This window comes from Hypanus sabinus, chromosome X1, assembly GCF_030144855.1.
Source record: "Hypanus sabinus isolate sHypSab1 chromosome X1, sHypSab1.hap1, whole genome shotgun sequence".
NCBI classification, from domain to species: domain Eukaryota; kingdom Metazoa; phylum Chordata; class Chondrichthyes; order Myliobatiformes; family Dasyatidae; genus Hypanus; species Hypanus sabinus.
The window spans coordinates 13,765,243-13,791,408 of record NC_082738.1 but is presented as its reverse complement, the minus strand read 5'-3'; the positions used below and the strand labels follow the sequence as shown (position 1 = coordinate 13,791,408).

Genomic DNA, 26,166 nt, shown 5'->3' with positions numbered 1-26,166 from the left:
GAAAGGAACAGTCAAGTCTAACAATTACAGGCTAAGGTGGGACAATGGCTGGCCACAGACTTGCCAAGTTCTCATTAAAAAATCTTCAAATAACCTTCTGTTTAATACTCAATTCCTAGCTTGTAGGCTGGCTATAATCACAGTACTCAGTGTCCTAAAATCATTTATACTTTACTGGTGAAATGAACCACGGAATTAGAAGAGGGGACAAGGTGTCAGGTTCCAAGCAACATCCATTCATACTTTCCTCCACTGACCAGGATTGAATACAGCTCCCATCACTTTAAAACTGTACACCTATCAAATAGTCTAAGAGAAGCTGCTGGCAGCACACAACAGCAAGTGTCGCCAGAAGGCGGGCTTGCAGGCTGTGGTGACCTTTGAGGAATGTGTGCAACTCACCCTAGGCTGAATCTCTGAAGTCAATCCCAGCAAACGTACTCAGACACTAACCTGCAATAAGTGATCGAGGGGTTAGTTCATTCAAAGTTCGAAGTAAATTTATTATCGAAGTACGTATATGTCACTATATACTACCTTGAGATTCATTTTCTTGCAGGCATTCACAGTAGAACAGATATACAACAGAATTAATGAACAACTATGCACAAAGACTGTCAAGCAACCAATGCGCAACAGGCAAATTCCAATTGAAAAAAAGTACTGAGAACATGAGTTGTAGAGACCTTGAAAGTGAGTCCATAGGTTGCCGAATCCGTTTGGAGTGGAAATGACTGAAGTTATCCATACTGGTTCGGGAACCTGATGGCTGAAGAGTATTAACTGTTCCTGAACCTCGTGGTGTTGGACCTTTGGCTTCTGCATCTCCTGCCTGATAGCAGCAGTGAGAAGAGAGCATGGTCAGGATGGTGAAGGTTCTTGATGACAGATGCTGCTTTCCTGTGAGAGCGATCCTTGCAGATGTGCTCAATGTTGGGGAGGGCTTTGCCTCTGATGAACAAGACTTTTTGCAGGTTTTTTTTGTTTTTGGATATTGGTATTTGCATACCAGCTCAGATACTCTTCAGTGCATCTATAGAAATTTGTCAGTTTTAGATGACAATCTGAATTTGCGCAAACTTTTAAGTAGAGGCACTGTTGTGCCTTCTTTGTAATGTCACTTGCGTGCTGGTCTGATATAATAACATTATGGAATTTGAAGTTACTAACCCTCTCCACCTCTGATCCTACGAGGAGGACCGGCTCTAATTTCTCCCTCTGGTAATCAATAATCAGCTCTGTGGCTTTGCTGACATTGAGTGAGAGGTTGCTGTTTGCGGCACCATTCAACCAGATTTTCAATCTCCCTCCTAAATATACTGATCCATCATCATATTTGATTTGGCCAGCAGTGGTGTTGTCAGCAAACTTAAATGTGGCATTAGAACTGTATTTACTCATACAATAATTAGTATAAAGTACAGCAGGGGGCTAAACATAAGGGGGAAGTCATAGCAACACACACCTTCCACAAATAGAATTCTACACATTTATCCAGTACACCCTTCCCCTTGTCCTGTGAATCAGTGGGAAGCATTCTCATATCAGTTAATGTCTCATATCAGATCATGGATTCGAGTCCCATTCCAGAAACTTGAAAACAAAAACTAAAGCCAACCCTGCAATGCAGTGACAAGGGGAGTATCACCTTGTTGACAGGGCATTGTAATAAAATGCTGCTGTTGCACTCTTCATTGAGAGGTAAAGCAACAGACTCCATTCGCCAACTCTCAACGTGGGTACAAAATTTCCAATGGAACTTTTTTTTTGGAGATTACAGAGTCCTTGAGACAATTTTTATATTTCAATCAACATTGCTAAAGCAATTTATCAGGCCAGATAAACTGAGGGCTTGCAGTACACTAACTGTTTTCTGCATCTGAACAGTGACTGCACTACAAAAATACTACATTGACAGAGGCTCCATACATCCCAATTTAAGAGGAAAATCCTTTCAAGGAAGCAATTCCACCCCCACCTAACAGATCTGATCACAAAGACCAATTTCAGCCTTACTTGAACCATCAAGTCTGCTGCATGTCCCAATGTTTCATTTTTTAACCAGTAGCATTTTGCGTCTGTCTGTGCATCAACACCTCATGTTTTTCTGATGTGAGCAAAATAGCTGAGGTTTTGCAAGCACTCTTCATCTAAGGCCCATTTCCTTGGCTCTCAACCCAAGTGATCATGTCCATATACTTGTAACACTTTGTTCAATACATGTAGCAACACCGGAAAGTTCAAACAAGCTGGGACTATTCATCCCACATGAGCTCAGCTTTCTGCAATTAGGATGGCTTGGGCTGCTAGTGGAAATTTAAAAGCACTTGCATGCATTCAATTTAAAACCAGTTTGAACATCAAATATTCACAATGGATGGTGCCAAGGTTTCACTTTGGTCAGACATCAAAAGGGTCTGCCAAAGTAACCTTGAGTTTTGCAAGGGTCACCACTCATCCTTATAGTGAATCTTAAGTTTCTTTAAAAGCAATAACAGGTTAGAGCAAAACGTAGAAAGACAGCACTTCCCCACAATCCTGACAGGTAAGCATTTGGACATATAAAGAGTATAGAGCGTTACCTTCATTTTGCGTACATTAAGCTTCTCCTCTTTCAAGTGGTCACGGAGCATCTGTCGGTGAAGATGTTCCTGCTCCTCAGCAAATTCGCACAATGTGTACCTGCGAATACAGCTGTGGTGTCTAGCCATACCCAGGGAACTGCCACCCTGGCTGGGCACACTGGTGAAGCCCTGGCGGCGGGTGAAGTAGTAGACCGTGACTTGGTCAAAACGAACGCTCTTGGCCCTCATCAGCTTCTGCTTCTTTAGGATTGAGGGTGCTGAAACAGAGAGCAGAGAGGTTGTCAGTCATTGTGCTGGGGACATGGTGAGGGAGTCATAGTTACAGGAGTAACACTCAAATGGTGTGCTTTCAGATCCACTGAGTGGGCACTCTATGCAGATCATCTGTCAGTTTCTGAAGATCCCTAGTTTCCTCCATAACAGTGACTACTATACAGAAAATGTACCCCACTGGCCACAAAACACCCATAGTCTCAAACCACATCTCTTTTCAAATAGGAAGCCTAGACTAACAGAAATTAAGAGGAGTAATACCAACATTTATTGACCACTATGGAACAGTAGCACATCTGATGAAGCTACTGCCTCAGTGCTGGAGACACAGGCTTGATCCTGACCTCGGATGCTGTGCATGAGGAGCTCGCATGTTTTCTGTGACAGGGTGAGTGCTCCAGCTTCCTTCCACATCCCAAAAGATGTGTGGGTTGGTAGATTAATTGACTGTTGACTATCCTTAGTGTGTGGGTGAGTGGAAGAATCAGGTGGGGGTGATTAATGAGAATGTGGGTGAATAAAAGATTAATGCAGCATTAGTGTAAATACATGGTGATGGTCAGCAAAAAACAGTGGGCCAAATGGCCTGTGTTTGTGCTGCATCTATGTGACAATTACAAAATCTTGTCGTACAGAAGACCACTCAAACTTCTGTGCATTTTCAAGTGTTTCTAAGGAACTATGAGTTCCACTATGAGTTCTAAAAGTTAGAGGTGGATTTGACTGCAAGGAGAACCCAGGTGAGTTGCTATTCTTGGTGGAGGGAGAGAAAGACTAGGTAGAGTGGATGTAGAGAGGATATTTCCAATAGTGGGGGAATCTAGGACCAGAGCGCACAGCTTCAGAATGGAAGGACATCCCTTTAGAACAGAGATGAGGAAGAAATTCTTTAGCCAGAGGGTGGTGAAGGTATAGAATTCACTGCCAGACGGCTGTGGGGGGAAAAAGACTGGGTATATTTAAAGGGGAGGTTGATAGGTTCTTTATTAATAAAGGTGTTAAAGGCTACAGGGAGAAGGCATGAGAACAGGATTGAGGGGAAAAATAAATCAGCCATGATGAAATGGCAGAGCAGACTCAATGGGCCAAATTACCTAATTCTGTTCCTATGTCTTATGGTCTTAAAGGAGAAAGGCTTTTTAGTCCAATCATGAGCCCAAAGGTCAGAGCATTAACAACTAATTCTTCAGGGTCCATCAATCACATGAAGCGCTGGTGGAGGATTACATCAAAATAAGAAGCTTGTTCCTTTGTGAAAAACAGACAGCATCCGGGCAAAGGGAAATCAGCTGTGAAATGTGGTTGAAATGGAACAGAGCTTTTCACAGAGACCGGGAAACAGGTTTCTAGGAGCAACATTTCATATTTTCAGGAAACAACCACCACCTCAGCAGTTTTGTAAAGCCTGTTTATTTGATCTCCACAGATAATTGTTTCTCCTGGAGCCCATTGTGAACACTTCTCTTTTACAGCCCAGCTGTTTAAAATCCTGCAGACCCTTTCCAAGACAACATTTACCCCTGCCCTTCAATTTAACTGTTTCTGTTGCCCCTTCCTGACCCACTCATCTACACAGCAAGATCACTGCTAATTCTTTCCCACCAGCTTCTGATTGAGTCAACTGAAGTCCAGAGCCTGATAAGAAACGCCCCTGATCTCAACCATAACACTGGCCATGGACGGATACTGCCCAATTTTAAATTTGAAAAATAACACTACACACACGCTTAACAGCATTGACAAGAACATAATATGCTACAGCCGCAAAACTAGCAAGATACAGCTTGACCCACAAGCACTCAACAGAAATGTTTTTTTTTAAAAAACGCTCCAAATTCAAACAAAGGGTAATTCACTCTTTAGAACAACTCAGTGCCACAGACCCATTTTCCAACATCCCAATTCCAAAAGCATCTCCTTCTCTGTGCTTGAGGAGAACAAGCTAGTGAACAGAAAACCATTACTTAAAGAACGTGATGGCCAAAGTTAGTTTATGCCTCAAAACAAAACTAGTTCCCATTGGTTTGTTTCCCACCCAAAAATGTTCTTTCCCAGCTAAACATCAGTCATTAATTTATTGCAAGGCTGTTTGAACGTTAGGGGCTTGGGGGGTGGTGGGGGGGAGCTGGCAAGAGAAATGCCTTAACACTGAAGTCTTGAAGCTTGTAAACAACTGTCCAGCTGTCACATGGAACAGTCAAGGCAGCAACTGTCAAGAGAAAGTTTGATAACAATTTTAAATTGATGAGGTGATGGGTAGGAAGCTTAAGATGGTATAACTAGGGCTAGCACAGTCATGGGCTGAAAGAACTCCTTTGTCATGATAAATGAAGACTGCCTATGTTTGGTTAGCTGTTGCCATTGATAAAACACCCCAAGAACAGCAATATTCACAGGATTGATTAAAAACTAGCCCATAGCATGAACTAGCTGTTTGGCTATTATAAAATTAAGAGCAGGATGTCCCAAAACTTGGAAAATAGTTAACATTACCATCACCATTTTTTGACAGCTTTGTATTCCTCATTTCATCTTATGCAGGTTTAAAAGACAAAAGGCAGGATAAGAATAAACAGCGGCATTTTGAAGCCCTGTTACTTGGTTTCCGTTAATTCTTTAACAGAGAGGATAGTTATTCCCAGGGAACAGGCAATTAGCTCCTTACATATCAGTGCTCACAGGGGAAGAGCAAAGCACTCGCAAGCTTTAAACGTGCATTGGCAAAAGGGCCAACAGCCCCTGCTGACTTTAAACATTCTCCTGCAGTGGATGGGGCTGGTGTCACACATCCCATTCAGATGAATCAACAGCAGCCTACCAGTTGCTAAGTTGTGCTTTCTTTCTCTCTGCATGGAACAAAAACACTTCCACCACTGAGCAATGTGCTCCTATTTTTCCTTATTTGACATTTTTCTTTTTTTTGTGTTTTAATACATAAAGGCACAACACCCCAGAGAGGAGGTCAAATAGACTCAACTTCGCACAGGAAAAATGACTTTATTGAACAACAGGTTTTTGAGAACCTTATTCAATGAAATAGGTAGAAATTCACACATTACTTGGGTTTTGACTTTATTTTCTATTCCCACAGACGCACTTGTGTATAAATACATTCACACATTTTGTAACATTTCCACTTGAAAATGCAAAGTGTGGCCTCATTATTTAACGCACATTTCCAACACCCTCCTGAAGGTCCTGCATCCAGCTTTGGTGCCTTACAGTTAACTCAGCCAAGAAGCCATCTTGGCTTTGAGTGCAAGCAAGGGGATGTAACCCAATACCATCCTCACCAGATACCCACTGCAGCAGGATAACAAACAGCAGTAGGTTGCCCTGGTGTTGTGGTCGGGTATCCAGTGACCAATTGAGACACTGTAGAAATGGCACCATTAAAAAACATACAAAATGGGAGCAGTGCTCTGCTCCATCATTTGACCTGATCGCAGCTGATCATCCACTTCAGCACTCATTCCTATCTTCTCCTCATATCCCTGAACAGCTTTAAATGTTAATGAATAGAGCCATCTGCTTTCTTAAGACACATTTATTGACTTAAACTCCACTGCCTTCTGTGGTAGAGAAGGCCACAGGTTCACCAGGTTCCAGCATTTTTCCCAGTACTGATATTAAACTTACTGGTCCACAATTTCCTGTTTTTATCCCTTCCCACTTTTTGATATAGTGGCATTAGATTTGCCATCCTCCAATCTGCAAGAACTACTTCAGAGTCCAACAAATTTTGAAAAGATGGCCACCAATGCTTTGCTCTTTCCAGGACCTTTTTTTTAGTATTCTAGGATGTAGATCATTAGGCCTTGGGCATTAGTCAGCCTTGAGTCCCACTCATTTCTCTTGTATTATTTCCATACTTGTTATGATTTCCTCCAGTTCTTCTCTCTCCCCACACCCCCCCCCCCTCCCCGGACCTCTGGCTCACTAAGGTATCTGGTTTGTGTTCTCCTTTGCAAAGACAGAACCAAAAGTACATGCTCAATTATTCTTTCATTTCTTTGTTCCCAGTAATAATTTCTAATAGCAAGGAGATCTACACTTGTTTTCACTAATCATTTCTCATATTAGGGAATGTCTAATTAAGGATGTCATTCCATGGCCAGATTACTGTGAACAGAGCTTCAAAGTGTTCTGTACAACAGCCCAGGCACTTGCTCTGGGAGCTAGGCAGCCTTGGAGCCCAACCCAATGATGCAAGAGCTGACCACTGGCCCTAGCTCTCAACCACTTGCACATGACAACACATATTCTTAATGTGGGATAGTGGTATCGACAAGTATTTCAAGAGTACTTGGGTTTGAGGTGATGTGTCTGCAGGAACAGGGGAGAGGTTAACTAACAGAAAAGAGTCAGGATAAATGGGTCACTTTCAGATTTACAATCAGTTGAGTACCACAGGGATTAATGCTGGGGTCTTAACAATTTGTAGTCTATATTAATGACTTTGTTGAAGGGACTGAGCTTACAGTAGCCAAGTCTGTTGATATAAAGATAAGTCGGTTAACAAAAAGCAAGAGCATGCAGATAGTTAAAGACAAGTTCAGTGAGCAGGCATAAAGTTAGCTGATGGACTATAATGTGGAGAATGTGAGCTTATCACTATGGAAGGAAGAATGAAAAACATTTAACTAGAAAAAGATGACACAATATTGCAGTACAAACTGATCCGGGATTTCTTGTAGATACAGCAATGCATTGACAAAGATAATGAAAATATTTGTTATTGCATGGAATATGGGCTATTAAAGTGAGGTGGAGGGAGTGAGGGTGGTAGATGTAAAATTTACAGGATGCTGGCAAGGTTGCACCTGGAGCACATACACAGTTTTGCTCTCCCTCTTTTATGAAGGATGTGCTTAAAGGCAGTGCAGAGAAGGTTCACTGGGTTGATGCTGGGGATAAAGGACTTCACAAATTAGAAAGGTTGTGCAGATTAGGCCTATACTCATTCTTCTATAGAGGAATGAATGATAATTTTATTGAAACATGCATTACTCTGTGGAAGAACTGAGTGTGGATGTTGATAGGATGCTTCCCTTAGTGAGGGTATTTCAAACTAGGGAGGTGTCCCTTTCTTCAGACATAAACTAATGCTGCAATGCTAAAGGGAAGGGCTGCCCATGCCCCATTCAAGTGCTTTAGACACCTACGGCACATTTCTCGAGAGCTGGGAGAGTTGAGGCTGTCACAGCTGTCTGCACTATCGCTGTTGGAGATATCATCATCTGATTCCTTGGGTGAAGAACAGAAGGATGAACCATCCACCTCTTCAAATCGGCGCTTCAGGCTCCTGCTCATTGCCATCTCTATTTCTCACCCTGTTAAAGAAAAGGACAGTGTCATAGCACAGAGCTAATACCACAACAAGGCCATCTATCAACTTTCCTCACTTTACAAAAGCCATCACCATATGCATTACCATCTTCATATCACCAGAATTACACAAAATAAAGCGATGTTTCCACGTTGCAAAAGTGCGGCTGAAGTTGTAATTTAAGCAGACAAATCGTGCACAAAAGTCTCCACAAACAACAATGTGAAAGTGAACAGATATTCTGTTCACCAATCACCAGCAGTCTATCCTAGTCCAACCACAGCCAAAAAAGCTCACCAGCACTCTTACTTCCTCAGGAGACAAAAGAAATTTGGCGATCGGTTCCGGTGATGTCATCGTCGAGAATGGCAGCTTAGGTCACTAACTCCTCCAGAAAAACGCGTATTAAGCCCCATTAACCCATCAAATATAATATTTTTTGAAAAATATTTGAACTGAAAAGAGGGGCAAGAATGGGGAAAAGGAACGGAAATAAAAAAAGTGACACTGCAGAGCCTGGGTCCGAGAGGAGTGCAGCGAGCGGCTCTCCTATCCGACCGTGTGCTAGCGAGGCGGACGCTGGGCCTCACTCAGTCAAAGCGGCAAATATGTTCGAAATCCTGAAAGAGATAATGGAGGTCCAGAAAGAAATAAAGCAGCAGCTCCGGGATATTAAGGCAGAGCTCGCCAGCGTTAATCAAAAAATAGCAGTGGCAGAGACTCAAATCGAGAAGATGGAAAATCGTGTTCAAAATGTAGGACGGATACTGAGCAAGACAATAAAAATAATACATCATCAAGAAGGTAAACTGCTTGATCTGGAGGGAAGATCATGGTGGAAAAATATTAGAATCTACAACGTTCCCAAAGGAGCGGAGGGCTTGTCTATGATGGAGTTTGTTGAAAAGTTACTGCGGGACGCGCTGGATCTTCCCTCAACGATGGAGCTGGAAATCGAGAGGATGCACAGCGCGCTGGTTCCGAAACCTACCCAGGACAGAAAGCCACGCTCTATAATAATTAAATTCCTTCGGTACAGCACCAAGACGCTGATTCTACAAAGGGCTTGGGGTAAGAAGAGAGTGTTTTACGACGATACATTAATATATTTCGACCAAGATTACCCCCCCCACGGTCCTGCAGAAACGCAAAGAATACTCTTAAGTAAAGTGAGTGCTAAAGCAAAATACGATTAGATTTCAAACTCCATACCCTGCTAAACTTTGAGTGTTTTATGACAACGGGACGCGGTTGTACCAGACGGTGGATGAGGCGACTACAGACATGAAGTCCAGAGCTTTGCCCGTCACCAAAATGAGGGAAAGCCTGACTGAGGAACTGTCCCGCTCTGCTTGGAAAATAGTGCGAGAATCGAGAAGGCAGGAGACGGGAGGAGGCTGAGAGAAATATATCAGGAAGAGACCAGGAGTTTCCCAAAGACAGTCCTCACCCCCTTCAGAAGAGCCATAAGGTTTAACTAACCTTAAATATGTTGAGAAGCTAAACAGAAGCAAAAGTACACGGTGATATACCTGTCTCAAGAAATACTTATTATAATGAGGATTTTATATTACTTAGTTGTTATTCTTTATTTGCTCACTTACTTCTTCCCCACCAAAATGAGTATATATATTCTCACGTATAGTGTGTGTGTGTGTGCGTGTGCATATATATATATATATATATATATATATATATATATATATATATATATATATATATATATATATATATATATATATATATATATAGGAGTACACAGGGAAATCTTTTCTGTGTAATGGATTTGTTCACTGACTTTTATGAATACTGCATTGGGGGCCCTCAACTCACAACTAGGAAGGGGTTATCCCCCACAGCTAGACATTTCCTCTAGTTCAACACAGGGTCATCTACTAGTGACCTCAGCCTTGGAATCACACGTTTGTTGCCATTTTTGTTATTATCTGTGTTTCTTGGTTCGTATTTGTTCAGGGAGTAGATCGATTAAGTTTTATTCTAATTTCAATGGTACATTGACAGATAAATACAGATGGCCAAGGACAAGGTAAAATTCATTTCTTTTAATGTCAATGAGCTATTAAATCCAATCAAATGTAAGAGAATTTTATCCAATTTGGAACAATTTAATTCATACTGGGAAAAATGGTTTAACTAAATAATGCCTCACAGGCATGACTTTATTCTCACAAATCAATGAATCTGTTGTAAAAACAAAAGATCATTCCCTACTTGTACATAGTTCTTCCCTTTTGCTTGTTTTTTCTCGCCACACTTTTCTTTAACTGTGTACCTCAGATAAATACTTTGTGGAGATTTGTGATATATATAATTATATGATACATATGTACAATGTCTGAAAGACATCTTATGGAAATGTTTGTTTGATGATGAACCAATAAAAAAAATAAATTACAAAAGAAATTTGGCATATTCCCCTTTGACCCTCACTAATTTTTATCAATGTAATATAGAAAGCATCTTGCCTAGATGCACAAATGGCTCGGCACAGCAACTACTCTGCCCATGACCACAAGAAATTGCAGAGGTTTGTGGACACAGCTCGGCACATCACAGGAACCAGCCTCCCATCTGTAGTAATGCACTGCCTCAATAAAGCAGCCAACATAATCAAAGACCACTCCTACCCCAGACATTCCCTCTTCTCTTCCACTGGGCCAAAGATACAAAAACCTGAAAGCATGTACCACTAGGCTCAAAGATAGCTTCTACCCCGTTGAAATAAAATTATTAAATGGTTCTCTAGTACAATAAGATGGAATCTTGACCCCACAATCTACCTTGTGGTGGTCATCGTACCTTACTGTCCACCTGCTCTGTACTTTGTCACTGTAGCAGTTTATCCTGCATTCTTATTGTTTTGTCTTGCACTACCTCAATGCACCGTCATAATTAAATGTATGGGGAGTATGCTAATTTTCCAGTTTTTTTTTAAATGGATTAATGATGGAGGATTAAGTTTTGGGCCGTAGAAACTAGGGAGAATCTCCCCCCACTCCCAGTTCTTCCTCAAAATGGTGCCAGGGCTCTTTCACATCCACATGGGGCCAATGGGATTTAAAGTCTTGACTGAATTCTTGATGCTCCGCCTCCTAAAGGGTAGCATTCCCTCAGCAAACAGCCTGTCACAAAAGATTCACTCCATTTCACTGAACCTTCAGTACTTTCCATCCTAGGCCATCAGCATATGCAAGATATAGATATGCAATTATGTAAGATCCAGATAGAGGAGATAGCCAGTACTGGCTTCTCATGCTAGGGAGTCTAAAACTAGAGGGCATTGGTTTAATGTGAGGGAGAAAGTTTAAAGGAGATCTGAGGGGTACTTTGTTAGTACCTAGGATGAGCTACCAGATGAGGGGGTGGAGGAATGGACAGTAACATTACTTAAGAGGAATCTGGACAGATACCTGAATGAGCAGAGCATACAGGAATGTGGAATTAGTGCAGACAAGTGGGATTAGAATAAGTAGGCATGCTGGTCAAAATGGACAGTGTGGGTTGAAAGGCCCATTTCTATGCTGCAGAACTCTACGACTCTTTAACATACTCTCGAACACTTTGATACCAATGAACTTGTGGATCCACCACCCCCGCTCAATGCCTTCCCACACAAGGCTGCTCCATATGAAATCTGAGAAATTAGAAATCGTTTGCTAAGCTTTACTCCTGCTAAAACAAATTGGGTAGCATTTTACATAGAAAATTCACCAGCAGTTGAATGCTTTAGTAGCATACTTCCTACCCTTAGAGACAGATGGATGTCCTGCTCACCTAAGTGAAGTGTCTTCCATAGCATCTCCTTTCCAGGATATAGTGATCACCTCAGGGCCACTGTTTGGCTTACCATGCAGGAGGCCACTTGAATATGGCCGCTCCTACACTACTGTGCCCATAGCAACACCTTCACATGGTGTCCCTGTTCTTAATGAGTTTGCTATGTCATGTTGTGACTGAGTCTCTAGCAGTGTAACTGGGTGGGCAGGCTGGGCTCATCAGCCTTGGCTGGCAGCCAGCCGAGGAGAAAGACAACTCTGATTCCAAACCCGGATAGATAGGACTCGTTAGCCTTGCCAGGCAGCCTGCATAGAAAAAGGAAAACTCCAATACTCACCCTACAGCCTTGCAGTCACCACAGCTCGCTGTGCCATTATGGGACGTCCCCCAGACTAAAGAGTGGTATCAGTCCACATGCACCGATCCCAGAGATCTGCACAGCGCAGGTGGGAAGAAAAGCCCTACAGCGATGTTGATATTCCCTCCTGATCTTCACAAGCTAAGAATCAGATATCATCATCCCACCCCGTCAAGACTTCTTGGAACATCAACTGTAAATGAGCCCTTACTACTTCAATTTGGGGCAAGTTGTTCAAACAAATGTTCATTTTCTCTCCACTCCAGACTTCCAACCATAGCTAAGTAACCCTCACTGGCTCTAGGGATCTTCTAGTATGTGTACTTCCACCCCCCCCCCCCCCCACCAACCCCTTCCTGTCAGGTGGAAGGCTGTGGGATCAGAACCACCACCAATTAATTCAGGAAGGCATTTCAGTTTAGAACAAGGGACTGCTGTACACTTAGCTAGGCATAAAATATCCCAAAGGATTGCTTCAACAAAAACATTCTCTCTGTGTGCCTCAGAGGCTAGTATCTATCCCTTGCTTGGCACCAAATGCCAAACGAGTTGGTTCTTGATTCCTGTTGGACACTGGTATGTATTCTCTACATTCATGTGTGCCCACAAGTTATTTAATCAACAAAACACCCAACAACATTGATAAACCAGTCTCTTAGTACTATTTGTGCAATTATGTTGTACAGAAGATACTGTGACAGGAAGTATAGATAAGCTGGCTGAAAGAAGGCAACAATGTGGCCCTGCATTTGGCCAATATTAACACTGACTTCTTCCAGCAAGAATTCCTGGATAGCAAGGAGCAGCACTCTAAATGACCCACCCATGATAAACACACGAGATTCTGCAGATGCTGGAAATCCAGAGTAACTTAACATGCAAAATGCTGGAGGAACTCAGTGGGTCAGCCAGCACCTATGGAAAGGAAGAGAGAGTTGACACTTTGGGCTGAGAGGAACTGATGAGGGCACTGATCCTCCAAAGTTTTGATGAAGACTCACAAGTATGAACTTCAACCACCCTCCGCCATGCCATCTCCAAGATCCTTAGGAGCCATTTTCCAGTTCTGGCCTGTCACTAACAATTGTGAACGGGGATCATCTTAGAAGTTGCACTGCAGCCCAACTGAGGCATGATTAAGTTTGTCCACGGCCAATTGTAGAATACACCAAGGTGGCTGCACCTCAGTTTTGATCAAATTCTGGAGGCATTAAGAAACAGAAAGGAGCTTTTACAAACCCCAGCTCCAGGCCTTTGGGGCAAGTTTGTTACACTGAACAAGAATATTCAAACACTTTAATACGTTACTTATTTCAACTCTAGGCAGCCAAGTTTTCCTTTATTGACAAGTAAAATGAGAGTAAGAAGACAATCACATACTGTGGGGCTTCTAGTGAATGGGGATAGCTCAAAACTAATGGAAAGAATGATACAGCTCCTTTTCCTGGGGCAAAGCTCAGGTCTGCCTACACCAAGGAAGTTTTCCAGTCCTGATGAATAGTCTCAGCCCAAAACGTCAACTGTATTCTTTTCCATAGATGTTGCCCAGCCTGTTGAGTTACTCCAGCATTTTGTGTGTCACCAGGACTGGAGCCAATTCCAAAAAAAATGGAAAAGCAACCTACCTTCCTGTTCACTAATATTCCCCACTCAGAACATCCCTCCCCTTGATTCTGAACCTTAATGTGGCTGCATCTTTCCTCCCTGCCTTCCCAATATTAAACTGCAAGCAGACTGCTGCCCTGGGACTGGTCCCTGCCTCAAGCCATTACAGCTGAAATTGAACTTATTGTCTCCAGTTGTGGGTGCAAGAGCTGCAAAAGCAGTCATGACTTAAGTTGAAGGACAAAAACTGGAGCACCAGGGGATGACACTGAAAACTTCCTCAAAAATCAAAGTAAACCTATTATCAAAGTACACATGTGTCACCATACACAATCCTGAGATTCTTTCTCTTGCGAGCATTTACAGCAAATATAGGAATCCCAACAGAATCAAAGACAGTCTACACCCAACAGGACAAAAACAATGTGAAAAAGACAACAAACTGCAAACACAAAACGAGAGAAGGAGAAAATATAAGCAATAAATAATGAGAAGTTAAATTGTAGAGCCCTTGAAAGTGAGTCCATTAGGTTGTGGGAACAGTTCAGTGTTGGGGCGAGTGAAGTTACCCTCTTTGGTTCAAGAGTCTGATGGTTGAGGGGCCAGAACTATTCCTGAACCTGGTTATATGAGTACTGAGGCTCATGTACCTTTTTCCTGATGACAGCAGTAAGAGAACATGACCTGGATTATGGGAGTTCTTGACAACGGATACTGCTTTCTTGTGACACTGCTCCTTGCAAATGTGCTCAATGGTGGGAAGGGCTTCAACCTTGATAGACTGGGTTACATCCATGACTCTTTGTAGGATTTTCCATCCCATGGCACTGTTTTTCCATACCAGGTCATGATGCAATGAGTCAATACACTCTCCACCACACACACATATATGTTTGTCAGTTTTAGATGTCACGCCAAATCTTTGCAAACTTCTAAGTAGAGGTGCTGCCATGCTTTATTTGTAATGGCACTTACATGCTGGACCCAGGACAGATCCACTGAAATGATAAGACCGAGGAATTCAGATTTGCTGACCCTCTCCACCTCTGAAACCCCGATGAGGACCGGCTCATGGACCTCTGGTTTCTTCCTGCTGAAATCAGTTCCTTGGTCTTGCTGACATTGAGTGAAAGGTTGTTGTGGCACTATTCATTCAGCTTGCAATACTCTAGCTAAAAATAAAATGTACTACATCCATTAGAATGCAAGGTGCCATCGGCCAAAGCCTCAGGTTTAACAGAGCATGCATTGCTCATTTCAACCAACCATTTGCTTCTCATTTATGAAGGGTTTAAGTTGGGAAATTTGGAGCTCTAATACGTCCTTCCAGAATGCAGCGATTTGCATGACCTTGCAAGTCTCCCAGGACAGCGATTCAAGAGCAAGGCTACATTGCCTCAGCAAGCCCAACAGCAAGACACAGTCCAAGATCCCCCTCATTGCTCCAACTGTGGAGGGAAAACAGAGTTGTTATGTGTGGCTCCAAAGCAGAAACAGACTAGGGGGATCCAAAGCTGACTTGTAGAACTAGGAAGTGCCTGGCCCAGTTAGTCCCAAAATAAAACAGTGAGCCAGAAACTGTGGCTACTGTTTCACTCTGAAAGTGAGGAGGCTGAGAGGTGAGTAAGAGTAGGAATTAATTCTCAGTAACTTAACATTGAAAAACAAAGCAGCATTACACAACCAAATATCCAGACCTGTTCCTGTATTTCCTTTTTTCTTCACCAGTGCACATTTATCAGTTAAGTGCCAATCTGCCTTCTCTCCTTTTTCAAGACAACCCCTGCACATCTGCTCCAAGCAGATGCTATTCACTTTGTGATGTTGGAAATGAGTGCACCTAGCAACTACATCACATGTTTCTTTGCATCAGGCGGTCGTGATCTGCTCTGTGCTTGAAGGCCACTTCAGAGCAGTCACTGCTGAATGCAGCTTTAATGAATGCACCCACAGGTCTAAGGCTGAAAATCAATGAACATTGTGAAGAAATGTTGCATTCATTGGATGCCAGCTAATTTAAGTGACAACAAACAGCAGAAGAGCAAAGATATGGCAAAAGAGGCAGTGAAGCTGGGCTTTCAGCGACCTATGATGATCTGGAATTCCTTGCCTATAGCTGTGGTGGAGACACTGCTAATTAATGCCCTCAAGAAGGAATGGATAAGTGGAAAATAATTGTCCAGGAAACAAGTGAAGGAAAGGGACAAATGGATAACTGTACAGATTCAATTAGCTAAATGGCCTGATCCTATGCCTTTGCAATTCTATGACATCCACCTGCCAATCTTCAATACCAACCCAAATGAAGTTTAGAAAAAAAAAGGACCTTTTGCAAATTCACTAACCCAATTAGATTTTATTATTGAAATAGATCTGTACGGGACATCCTTGTGACAAGCTGCAAAACCAAAATTCACCCTGGGATCTTATTCAATTCACTCAAATGTACCAGGCCCATTTTGTGTAGTTAACCAGCGTAGCCATTCCACCAGTGTTGAATGAAATCAAGCGGACTACAAACTGCCACACTTCCGATTGGCAGCTCAGCCTCTCTACTAAGGAAAATGGGCAAACTGCCAGAGCAAGTGCTCTGCTGGTACCATTAAAACTACTAAACCGGAGTTTAAACAGGCACAAATCCAGTCATTCCTTGGTCTTGCACATCCTGACCCATCAGTTTATTCCACTCTCTTTATCAAAAAAATGTAGCCAGTCGCTAGTCAGCCTTCATTCCAGTCTGATGAGAGCTTATAGAACCTATACAGCCCACCTCCAGTGCTGTCTAGGCACAAGAAGCCCCAGATATCAGATCGTGGAATCAATCCTAATATGACCTAATAGGAATCCGAATAGGAAGGATTTGTGGACCCAAGTTGGAAATAAATGCTTTGTGCCAAGTAAGCCAAGGATCTGACTTGCAGCCCAAGGCTTGAACCACCCTGGACTGTGGCACCAACCAAGCAGGCTACAGCTACTTGTTGTGCAAATGGTAGTTCAAAGCCACACCACCCTTCCCAAACTTCAGACCATGTTATACACCATGGCCAAAAGACCACAGAAGTGGGCATCAGAAACAGCCACTATCAACAAGTATATCCGAGAGCTCAATCAACATCACCAACTTGCTATTATGGAAGTGGCACCAATACAGGATGCAACCCTGTGATCAGATTCTATCACTTGGCCCCATTTTCACCCTAATGGGTCTTTCACCTACTAACCAGGAAACTGGTGACACTGCAGTTAACTTGATTATGAAGGCTGCTCAACAATCCAGAAAATTCAAACTCACCCACTGCAACTGTGGAATTTATATTTGTGAATAAATTTTAAAAACCACTGTATTGTAAAATTCCAACTAATTCACTGTTTTTAACCAATCTGAATATTTACAACTCCAGTCTACTCACCCCATGTGGTTGATTCTAATCACTTTAAATGATCCATAATGTGCCATTTAGCTCTCATTTATCAAGAATTTGTGCTAAGGAGTAGGGGCTCTTAAGAATGTCATTTCCAGTGTTGGTACTCTTCTAAATGCCCTCTGAAAGGGCCTAGGCTTATCAAGACAGTTCAATATGGGATGGGCAACATATACCAACATTGCAAATTTCCATAGCTCACTGATGACATGTCAAATTTTGTACAATTATTAATAAAAAGAATGCCCTCTACGAAACATCTTGCCACCCTTTTGTCCAGCAAACCAAGGATACAGGATGCAGGTGTAGAGATTTCTCCCACAATGCAGAAATGTAGAAGCCACGTGATAAGCACAGAATTTCAAATGCAGCTTGAGCATTTGAAAAGATGGAAAAGCACACAGAATTGGAATCACTAGCTCTATTTCAACAGCCAAATCTGGACATTGATAGATATTCAGCTGAGATCTCTGATCAAAAAGGAAAGCAGGCTGCATTTTTATGCATACAGAGAATCAGTGATATTCCAAGCTCTCTTACAGAGGAAGAGCCTTTCAATAATATACATGTGTTCATTTATAATAGTGCAATCTTATTGAAATTACTGACTGGAAATGGCTGTTTCCATAGCCATTGTGCTAATTTTTCTAATTGTGCTAATTGTGCTAATAATTCCACTGTGCTAATTTTTTTTAATAAGGAGAAAAAAATCTTGGATTCACCCACACAAAATGTCTCTACTTCCCTATAAAGCATCTCCCTTGGTTCACTCAGCATGGAAGGAAAACACTCACACTCTTGCTTCTTATCATTTTACAAAACTACAAAAACATTAGTATTCAAGCTAGAATGCAGAGATCAGGGGTTCATTTACAGAAAGCTCAAATGACTGGTCAAGAATTTCAGAGGGCTTGACTATTGATCTACTCTGGAATATTGGATATGGTTCAGTAAGTAGCATTCTTTTATCCAAATCAGAAGGGTATAGGTTTCAGTCTGGCTCTGAAGAAAGGAACCAAGAACCTAGCTCAACCCTTGGAGCACTCTGCCACACGAGTGCCAACACCAAGGAAGCATCCCATCATGCTAGCTTTCAGTTAAGGAACAAAGTGCTGGAGGGGGTCAATATCGGTGGAGAAAAATGGGCCGTCAACATTCTGGGTTGAGACCACGCCACTGTTCTACTCTCTAGACCCATGACTGTGTGGCTAGTCACAGCTCAAATGCCATCTATAAATTTGCTGGTGACACAACTATTGTTGGCAGAAATTCAGATGGTGAGGAGAGGGTGTACAGGAGGGAGATACATCAGCTTGTTAAATGGTGTCACAGCAACAACTACGCACTCAACATCAGTAAAACCAAAGAGCAAATTATGGACTTCAGAAAAGATGAGGGAACACAAACCAATCCTCATTGAGGGATCAGAAATGAAAAGAAAGGGCAATTTCAAGTTCCTGGGTGTCAACGTCTCTGAGGATCTAACCTGGCCCCAACGTATCAATGCAGTTATAAAGACATGACAGCAGTTATATCTTATTTGGAGTTTGAGAAGATTGTATGTCACCAAAGACACTCACAAATTTCTACAGCTATACTGTGGAAAGCATTCTAACTGGCTCCATTACCATCTGGTATGGGGGGGGGGGGGTGCTCTGCATAGGATTGAAGAAAGCTGCAGAAAGTTGTAAACTCAGTCAATTCCATCTGGTATGGGGGGGGGGGTGCTCTGCATAGGATTGAAGAAAGCTGCAGAAAGTTGTAAACTCAGTCAATTCTATCATGGACACTAACCTTCCCAGCATCCAGGAGATCTTCAAGAGGCGATGCCTCAAAAAGGCGGCATCCATCATTAAGGACTCCCACCACCCAGGGCATGCCCTCTTCTCATTGCTACCATCAGGGAGGAACAGAGGCCTGAAGACACATACCCAATAATTCAGGAACAGTTTCTTCCCCTCTGCCATCAGATTCCTGAATGGGCACCGAACTCATGAACACCACCTCCTCTTTTTGCACTATTTAATTTAACTCTTTTTAAGATAATATACACTTCTACTGTAACTTAGTTTTTATTATATATTGCAATGTACTGCTGCTGCATAACAACTAATTTAACATATGCCAATGATGTTAAACCCGATTCTGATTCTTCATCTGGACTTAGTATTAATCAGTCTGGATGAAGAGTCTCAATCCAAAAAGTTGACTGGCTAAGAAATTCAGAGAACTAGACCACAGACGCTGCCTGACCTGCTGCATTCCTCCAGCATTTTGTGAGCATTGTTCTGGATTTCTAGCATCTGCAGAATCTTGTGTTTATAAAGTGAAGTGTTATCTTTTTCCACAGTGGTGGCCTCCAGCATTGTTTTCATTTCTTTCCCCAACATTACATTCCTATGGAACGTAGCTGGATATAGGTGCAGCTTTCTGGATGACACTGATGCCTGTCTGTGTGTCTGTCTGCACACAAGTTCCAGCATGTCTTTGCATAAATATCGCGTTTTCTGTGGTATATGCTGAAGAGCTGTTGCAATTGTTGGTCTCTATCCAACAGTTAGTACATGCAAACTGCATAAGCACAGCTATTTTGAGAGCTGAGCAAAATTTCAGTGGAAAGGTTCTGCCCACTGCCTTTAGTAAAGAGGTGCAACACCATAGTGGATGATGATGAAGAGTAACCCAAATATTCTTCTATGTGCCTTGATAATTGTTCACAAATAACTGTGGGGAATGCTAAAAGTACACAAAACTAATTGTTTTCCTGTCACTTCTGAGGATAGCAACTTAGAAAACCTACAGCACAATACAGGTCCTTCGATCCACAATGCTGTGCCAAACATATCCTTTTTAAAATTAATTTTTTTTTGAGTTTCTACAATGCAACAAAACAAAAAAGGTTTATACAGTGCAAAACAAACATATCAAATGTACACATGTCCTTACTTTAGAAATTACCTAGGGTTACCCATAGCCCTTCATTTTTCTAAGCTCCATGTACCTATCCAGGTCTCTTAAAAGACCCTATTGTATTGTATCCGCTTCACTACCGTCGCCTGCAGCCCATTCCACACACTCTTCACTTTCTGTGTAAAAAAACTTACCCCTGACATCCCCTCTGTACCTACTCCCCAGCACCTTAAACCTGTGCCCCCTCGTGCTAGCCATTTCAGCCCTGGGAAAAAGCCCGACTATCCACATGACCAATGTCTCTCATCGTCTTCTACACCTCTATCAGGTCACCTCTCATCCTCCATCGCTCCAAGGTAAAAAGGCCACGTTCACTCAACCTATTCTTATCAAGCATGCTCCCCAATCCAGGCAACATCCTTGTAAATCTCCCCTGCACCCTCTCTATAGTCTCCACATCTTTCCTGTAGTGAGGCGACCAGAACTGAGCATAGTACTCCAAGTGAGGTCTGACCCATGGATGATGAAGGCCAATGCACCATACGCTTTCTTAACCAGAGTCAACCAGCACAGCAGCTTTGAGTGTCCTATGGACATGGACCCCAAGATCCCTCTGATCCTCTACACTGCCAAGAGTCTTACCATTAATACTATATTGTGCCATCATATTTGATCTACCAAAATGAACCATCTCACACTTATCTGGGTTGAACTCCATCTGTCACTTCTCAGCCCAGTTTTGCGTCCTATCAATGTCCCGTTGTATCCTCTGACAGCCCTCCACACTTTCCACAACACCCCAACCTTTGTGTCATCAGCAAATTCCTCCACTTCCTCATCCAAGTCATTTATAAAAATCGTGAAGACTAAGGGTCCCAGAACAGATCACTGAGGCACAACACTGGTCACCAACCTCCATGCAGAATACGTCCCATCTACAACCACTCTTTGCCATCTGTGGGCAAGCCAGTTCTGGATCCACAAAGCAATGTCCCCTTGGATCCCATGTCTCCTTACTTTCTCAATAAGCCCTGCATGAGCTACCTTATCAAGTGCCTTGCTGGAATCCATATACACCACATCTACTGCTCTACCTTCATCAATGTGTTTAGTCACTTCCTCAAAAAAGTTCAATCAGGATCATAAGGCATGAACTGCCTTTCACAAAGCCATGCTGACTATTCCTAATCATATTATACCTCTCCAAATGTTCATAAATCCTGCTTCTCAGGATCTTCTCCATCAACTTACCAACCACTGAAGGAAGACTTACTCATCTATAATTTCCTGGGCTATCTCTACTCCCTTTCTTGAATAAGGGAACAACATCCGCAACCCTCCAATCCTCTGGAACCTCTCCTGTCCCCATTGATAATGCAAAGATCATCGGCAAAGGCTCAGCAATCTTCCCCCCTTGCCTCCCACTGTAGTCTAGTGTACATCTTGTACGGTCCCAGTGACTTATGCAACTTGATGCTTTCCAAAAGGATAAACATTATCAGTTTCATGAAAATATGGGAGTGATATTCACTTGAAAAGAACAGCAAGAATAGCTTAGATTCTGCACAAATGATCAAATGGGGCCTTTAGTGACACACAGTTTATATACAAGGAATCAGAAGATTGAACCAGGAGATTCAAAGTTAAAACATCCACATTTTGAAGTGACCAAACTTGTTAATTAATTCATTTAATAAATATTTAAAGCAGATATATTTAAAGTGGAGGTTGGTAGGTTCATGATCAGTCAGGGCATCAAAGGTTTTTGAGGCGATGGCAGGAAAGTGAGGAAATAAATCAACCAAGATCGAATGGTGGAGCAGAATGAATGGGCCAAATGACCCATTGCCTCTCCTATGCCATATGGTCTTTATGAGATCTGGGTACCACTGGCACAGTGAGCAATTATTGATCATCCCTTGATGAGAGTGGTTGTTAAGAGTGCTTTCATGACTACTGCAGCTCTTCTTGTGAAGGTTCGTTTACAAAGGGAGTCCAAGGACTTCAACTCAGCAATAAAGATAGATTAGATATTTCCAAGTCAGACTTGGCGGGAACCTGCAGTTGGTGGTAGACAAAATTCAAAGTAAAATTTATTATCAGAGTACATACATACAACCCTGAAATTCTTTTTCTGCGGGCATACTTAAACCTGTAGAATAGTAACTATAAACACTAAACATCAGGAATATAAACTGTAAACAAACTGTGCAAATGCAGGTACAAAGAAATAGCAATAAATGAGCATGAAATAACAAAACAGTCCTTAAGTGAGCCCTTAAGAGTGTAGCTATCCACTTTTGTTCAAGAGCCTGATGGCTGAGGGGTAATAACTGTTCTTGAACCTGGTGGTGAAAGTCCTGAGGCTCCTGTACCTTCTACCTGACGGCAGCAGCAAGAAGAGAGCATGGCCTGGATGGTGATGATGGATGCTGCTTTTCTGATGGCAACATTTCATGTAGATGTACTCAATGGATGGGAGGGTTTTACCTACAACATACTGGGCCAAATCCACTAACCTTGTCGTTTTTGATGGTAGAGTTCACAAGTTTAGGAAATGCTATTAAGAGTATTTTAGGCAAGTACACACTTATGGCCACTGTGTGTCATAAAGGGAATGAATATTTAGAGTGGTGAATGGGTTACCAATTAAACTTGTTGCTTTGTCCTGAAGGATCAGTCTCCTTAATGTAAATTATACCCAAGGACAGTTCAACTCTGAATGCGAGCAATGCATTCTCCAACTACCATTTTTCTTTATTTTAAACACTGAACACAGAGAAAAAGTAAATGGAAATAAGTGAAATCTACAACTGAAAAAAATGTATTTCATACTGGTTTACTCAAGTCTCACTGGGGTTTCACTTGTGACATGACATTTTTGCCAAGAACAATCAGAACAAACACACAACTCTTTAAGGAATTCAGTGCAGGTAAGATGTTTCCAGGTTTGCAAATGAGGAGAGATTGAGTAGGCTGGGACTGCATTCTCCTGAGTTTAAAAAGAGAGGAGATCTCAGTGAAACTGTAAGATTCTTACAGGGCTCAACCGTTTGAAGGCAAGCAGGTCGCTTCTCCTGGTTGAGGAGTCTAGAACCAGAGGTCAGAGCCAGAATATGTAGCCATCACTTAGGAGTGAATTGAGGAGAAACCTCTTCATTCAGAGGCTGGTGATCCTTTGGAATTTGACGCTCCAGAGAGATGTGGAGGATTAGAATTCATTCAAAGCAGACGAGGACAGATTTCTCAGCATTCAGAGGATCGTAGGATTTGTGCAGAGCACAGGAAAGATCAGCCATGATCTTGATTGATGGTAGAGCAGACTCAAAGGGCAAATCACCTATTCCAGCTTCTATTTCTTAAGTTAATTATCTAAACCTGAATGATGAGACAGTGAAGAGAAGCAGAGAAGAAAACAAGTCTGCCATGACTGAAAGTGGCAACAGTAAAATGCCAGAGCAAGGGCTCCCAGACCATTAACATCCAGTTACAACTTTATCAAAATACCAATTCTGACATGCACAATCCTTTGATGTCTTTTCCTTCAACAGTTTATGCAATTGGTTTAGATTTACCTTGTGCAACTTCCTTTTGCAATACAATGCCACAATCCTGGCCTCCACTGCTGTCCATGTGAAGTTTGCATGCTCTCCCAGTGACCATGTGGGCTTCTCCCCAGGTGCTTCAGTTTCCTGCCACAGCCCAAAGACACACTGGTCAGTTAATTGACCACTAAATTACCCCTTGCTGTAGGATAATGGCAAAAAGAATCAAAGAGAATTTGATGGGTTCTGAGAGAGAACAAGTTTCAGGATACTGGGAAAAAGAAGAATGGGATTGCATCTCATGAGAGAGTGACCCTTTGGAATTTGCATAGACCCAATGTCATTATAAGCAAAAAGATGCCGAGAGAGATTTGTGAATGGAATGCACGTCCTGCATAACAACTCCTAGCTATCAACTAGGCACATAAGATAACCATCCACTTGCTCAAATGGACACTGATGACCCTGTGGTGCTGTTCAAAGAGCTCAGAGGTTCCTTTGTACCCCAAGCTAACTTGCCTCCCTCACACTGTACCTTTAAAAGCAGATCACTGATTGCTCGTCTCCTTCACGGTATCTAAGCTTTTCATGCAGGTCGCTATACATTAAGGTCTTGCTTATATGCCAGGCAAGACTTCTTTGTGGAGACCGATCTCAATCCCAAGGAGACAACCAAGAGTCCTCAAGAAAAAGTAGTCAATTCAGCAGTAGGTTTAGGTCAAAATTGTCCTGTGTGTGTAAAGAATAAAGGGGCTAAATGTATGCAATAAACCAGGTGCTTGTTTGGTAAAATTTCATAAATAGGACAGGAAAAAAAACTGGGCAGCCTTGTTGCAAGCTTCTTTTAATACACTCAACAATCAAATGAACATTACCATGGAAACACTTTGCCACAAACCATTTAAAAACATGTCACATGCCTTCCATTCTTGCACACTCGAGGTCAGGTCACCATGAACAACTGGCAGATACACCAACAACTATTAATTGATTCGATAGGTGTTTAAATTTTCAGACACTCCCCGAGAATTTTAAACCATACCAACACTTTTGTTTTGAGAGACTCATTTGCTTTCAGAAGTAACATTTAAATTGTGGGGAAGGGGAATGTACAGCAATCTATATCTGTGCCAGTTTTTGAATGTCATTCAATGTGGATGGCTCGAGTTGGTCAGTAATCGTCATACATGGTGCGCATGGTAGGCTCCCCTAGGCAAAGAACTATCACTTAGTCTGTCCCAAGACAGTAAACCAGCTGTATTATTTTGTGAAATCACCAGCACCATGTGTTAAATCAGCCACAGTCAGCTGAAAAGACAATCCTCATGGCACTTTTGATCCAATCATTTGCCTCCTCACTGTCATGGAACCAACTGAAGATCCAGCAATTCATAGCCAAGTGAACCCTTTATTAACAACAACGGGCACCAAATGAAAAGTATTTTCAAAAGGTAGAACTTAAATACTGACTGCAGCTGATTTTAGGGCATTTTGTTGAGGGATGAAAAAGAGCATCTTCTGAAAATATTCCCTCCAGCTAAAAATCTCAGTACTATTATATCTAACACACAAATGGTACTGTTAATTTCACCAAACAATGGACCTGATTTTTGGAACTTTTGCCCAATACAGCTGGTTTACTACCATTCCTGAGGTCCTATTCATCAATCATTACTTTGCATACTGACCCACATTGACACCTGGTGAAACACCATCTTGATTTTTAAATTCTCATTTTCATTTTCTGAGCCTACTATGGCCTTGTTTCCAACCATCTTTAATCTCCACCAGTCCAACATTCATGCCAAATCTCTGCACTCTTCCAATTCCAATCTCAATCATCCTTGCTTTAATCTCTCCCTCACTAGTATGCTGTATTCAACTGCCTGAGTTTCAAGCTCTGGAATTCCAATCCTAAACTCCTCTCTCCTCCTTTAACACAATCTGTAAAACACTGTTGCGTCTCCTTTAACAACCGGCCCTCACTTTCACACAAAAGATCAGTGTAGTAGCTGCAGAATTTAAATTTAGTTATTAAATAATTTGGCATTGCTTGGGAAAAATTCTTAGCAGCGACCTTAAAACTACCGAGCTGTTGTCGAAACCCTAGATTACTTGTTTTCTTTGGGACAGAATTAGCCACAGTCATAGAACACTAGAGCACAGAAATAGTAGTTTCTGCCAAACCATTAATCTGCCTAGTCCCACGAACCTGCACTTAGACCATAGCCCTCCAAGATTGATTAGTCATGACTTACCACACACAAAGCCATGTTGATTATCCCTCATCTGTCCCTGACTACCCAAATACTTATCTGATCCCTTAGAAGACCTTCCAATA

The 26,166-nt window shown here is 42.1% G+C and overlaps 1 protein-coding gene across 8 annotated transcripts in view; it reads right to left on the bottom strand.

The window, feature by feature from the left end:
* Positions 1-26,166, bottom strand: part of LOC132384604 (cysteine/serine-rich nuclear protein 2-like) — a 95,516-nt gene that overhangs the window by 22,049 nt on the left and 47,301 nt on the right. For 6 of the 8 annotated variants that reach the window (XM_059955845.1, XM_059955847.1, XM_059955848.1 and 3 more), the window contains 2 exons: positions 8,024-8,191; positions 2,583-2,842 (listed from right to left, as the gene is read on the bottom strand). In XM_059955845.1, coding sequence (XP_059811828.1) covers positions 2,583-2,842; positions 8,024-8,177 — 414 coding nt within the window. In that variant the 5' untranslated portion in view covers positions 8,178-8,191. Of the gene's footprint in view, positions 1-2,582; positions 2,843-8,023; positions 8,192-23,855; positions 23,973-26,166 lie in introns of those variants that run through there. The other 2 variants (XM_059955846.1, XM_059955850.1) reach the window with 2 other exon arrangements.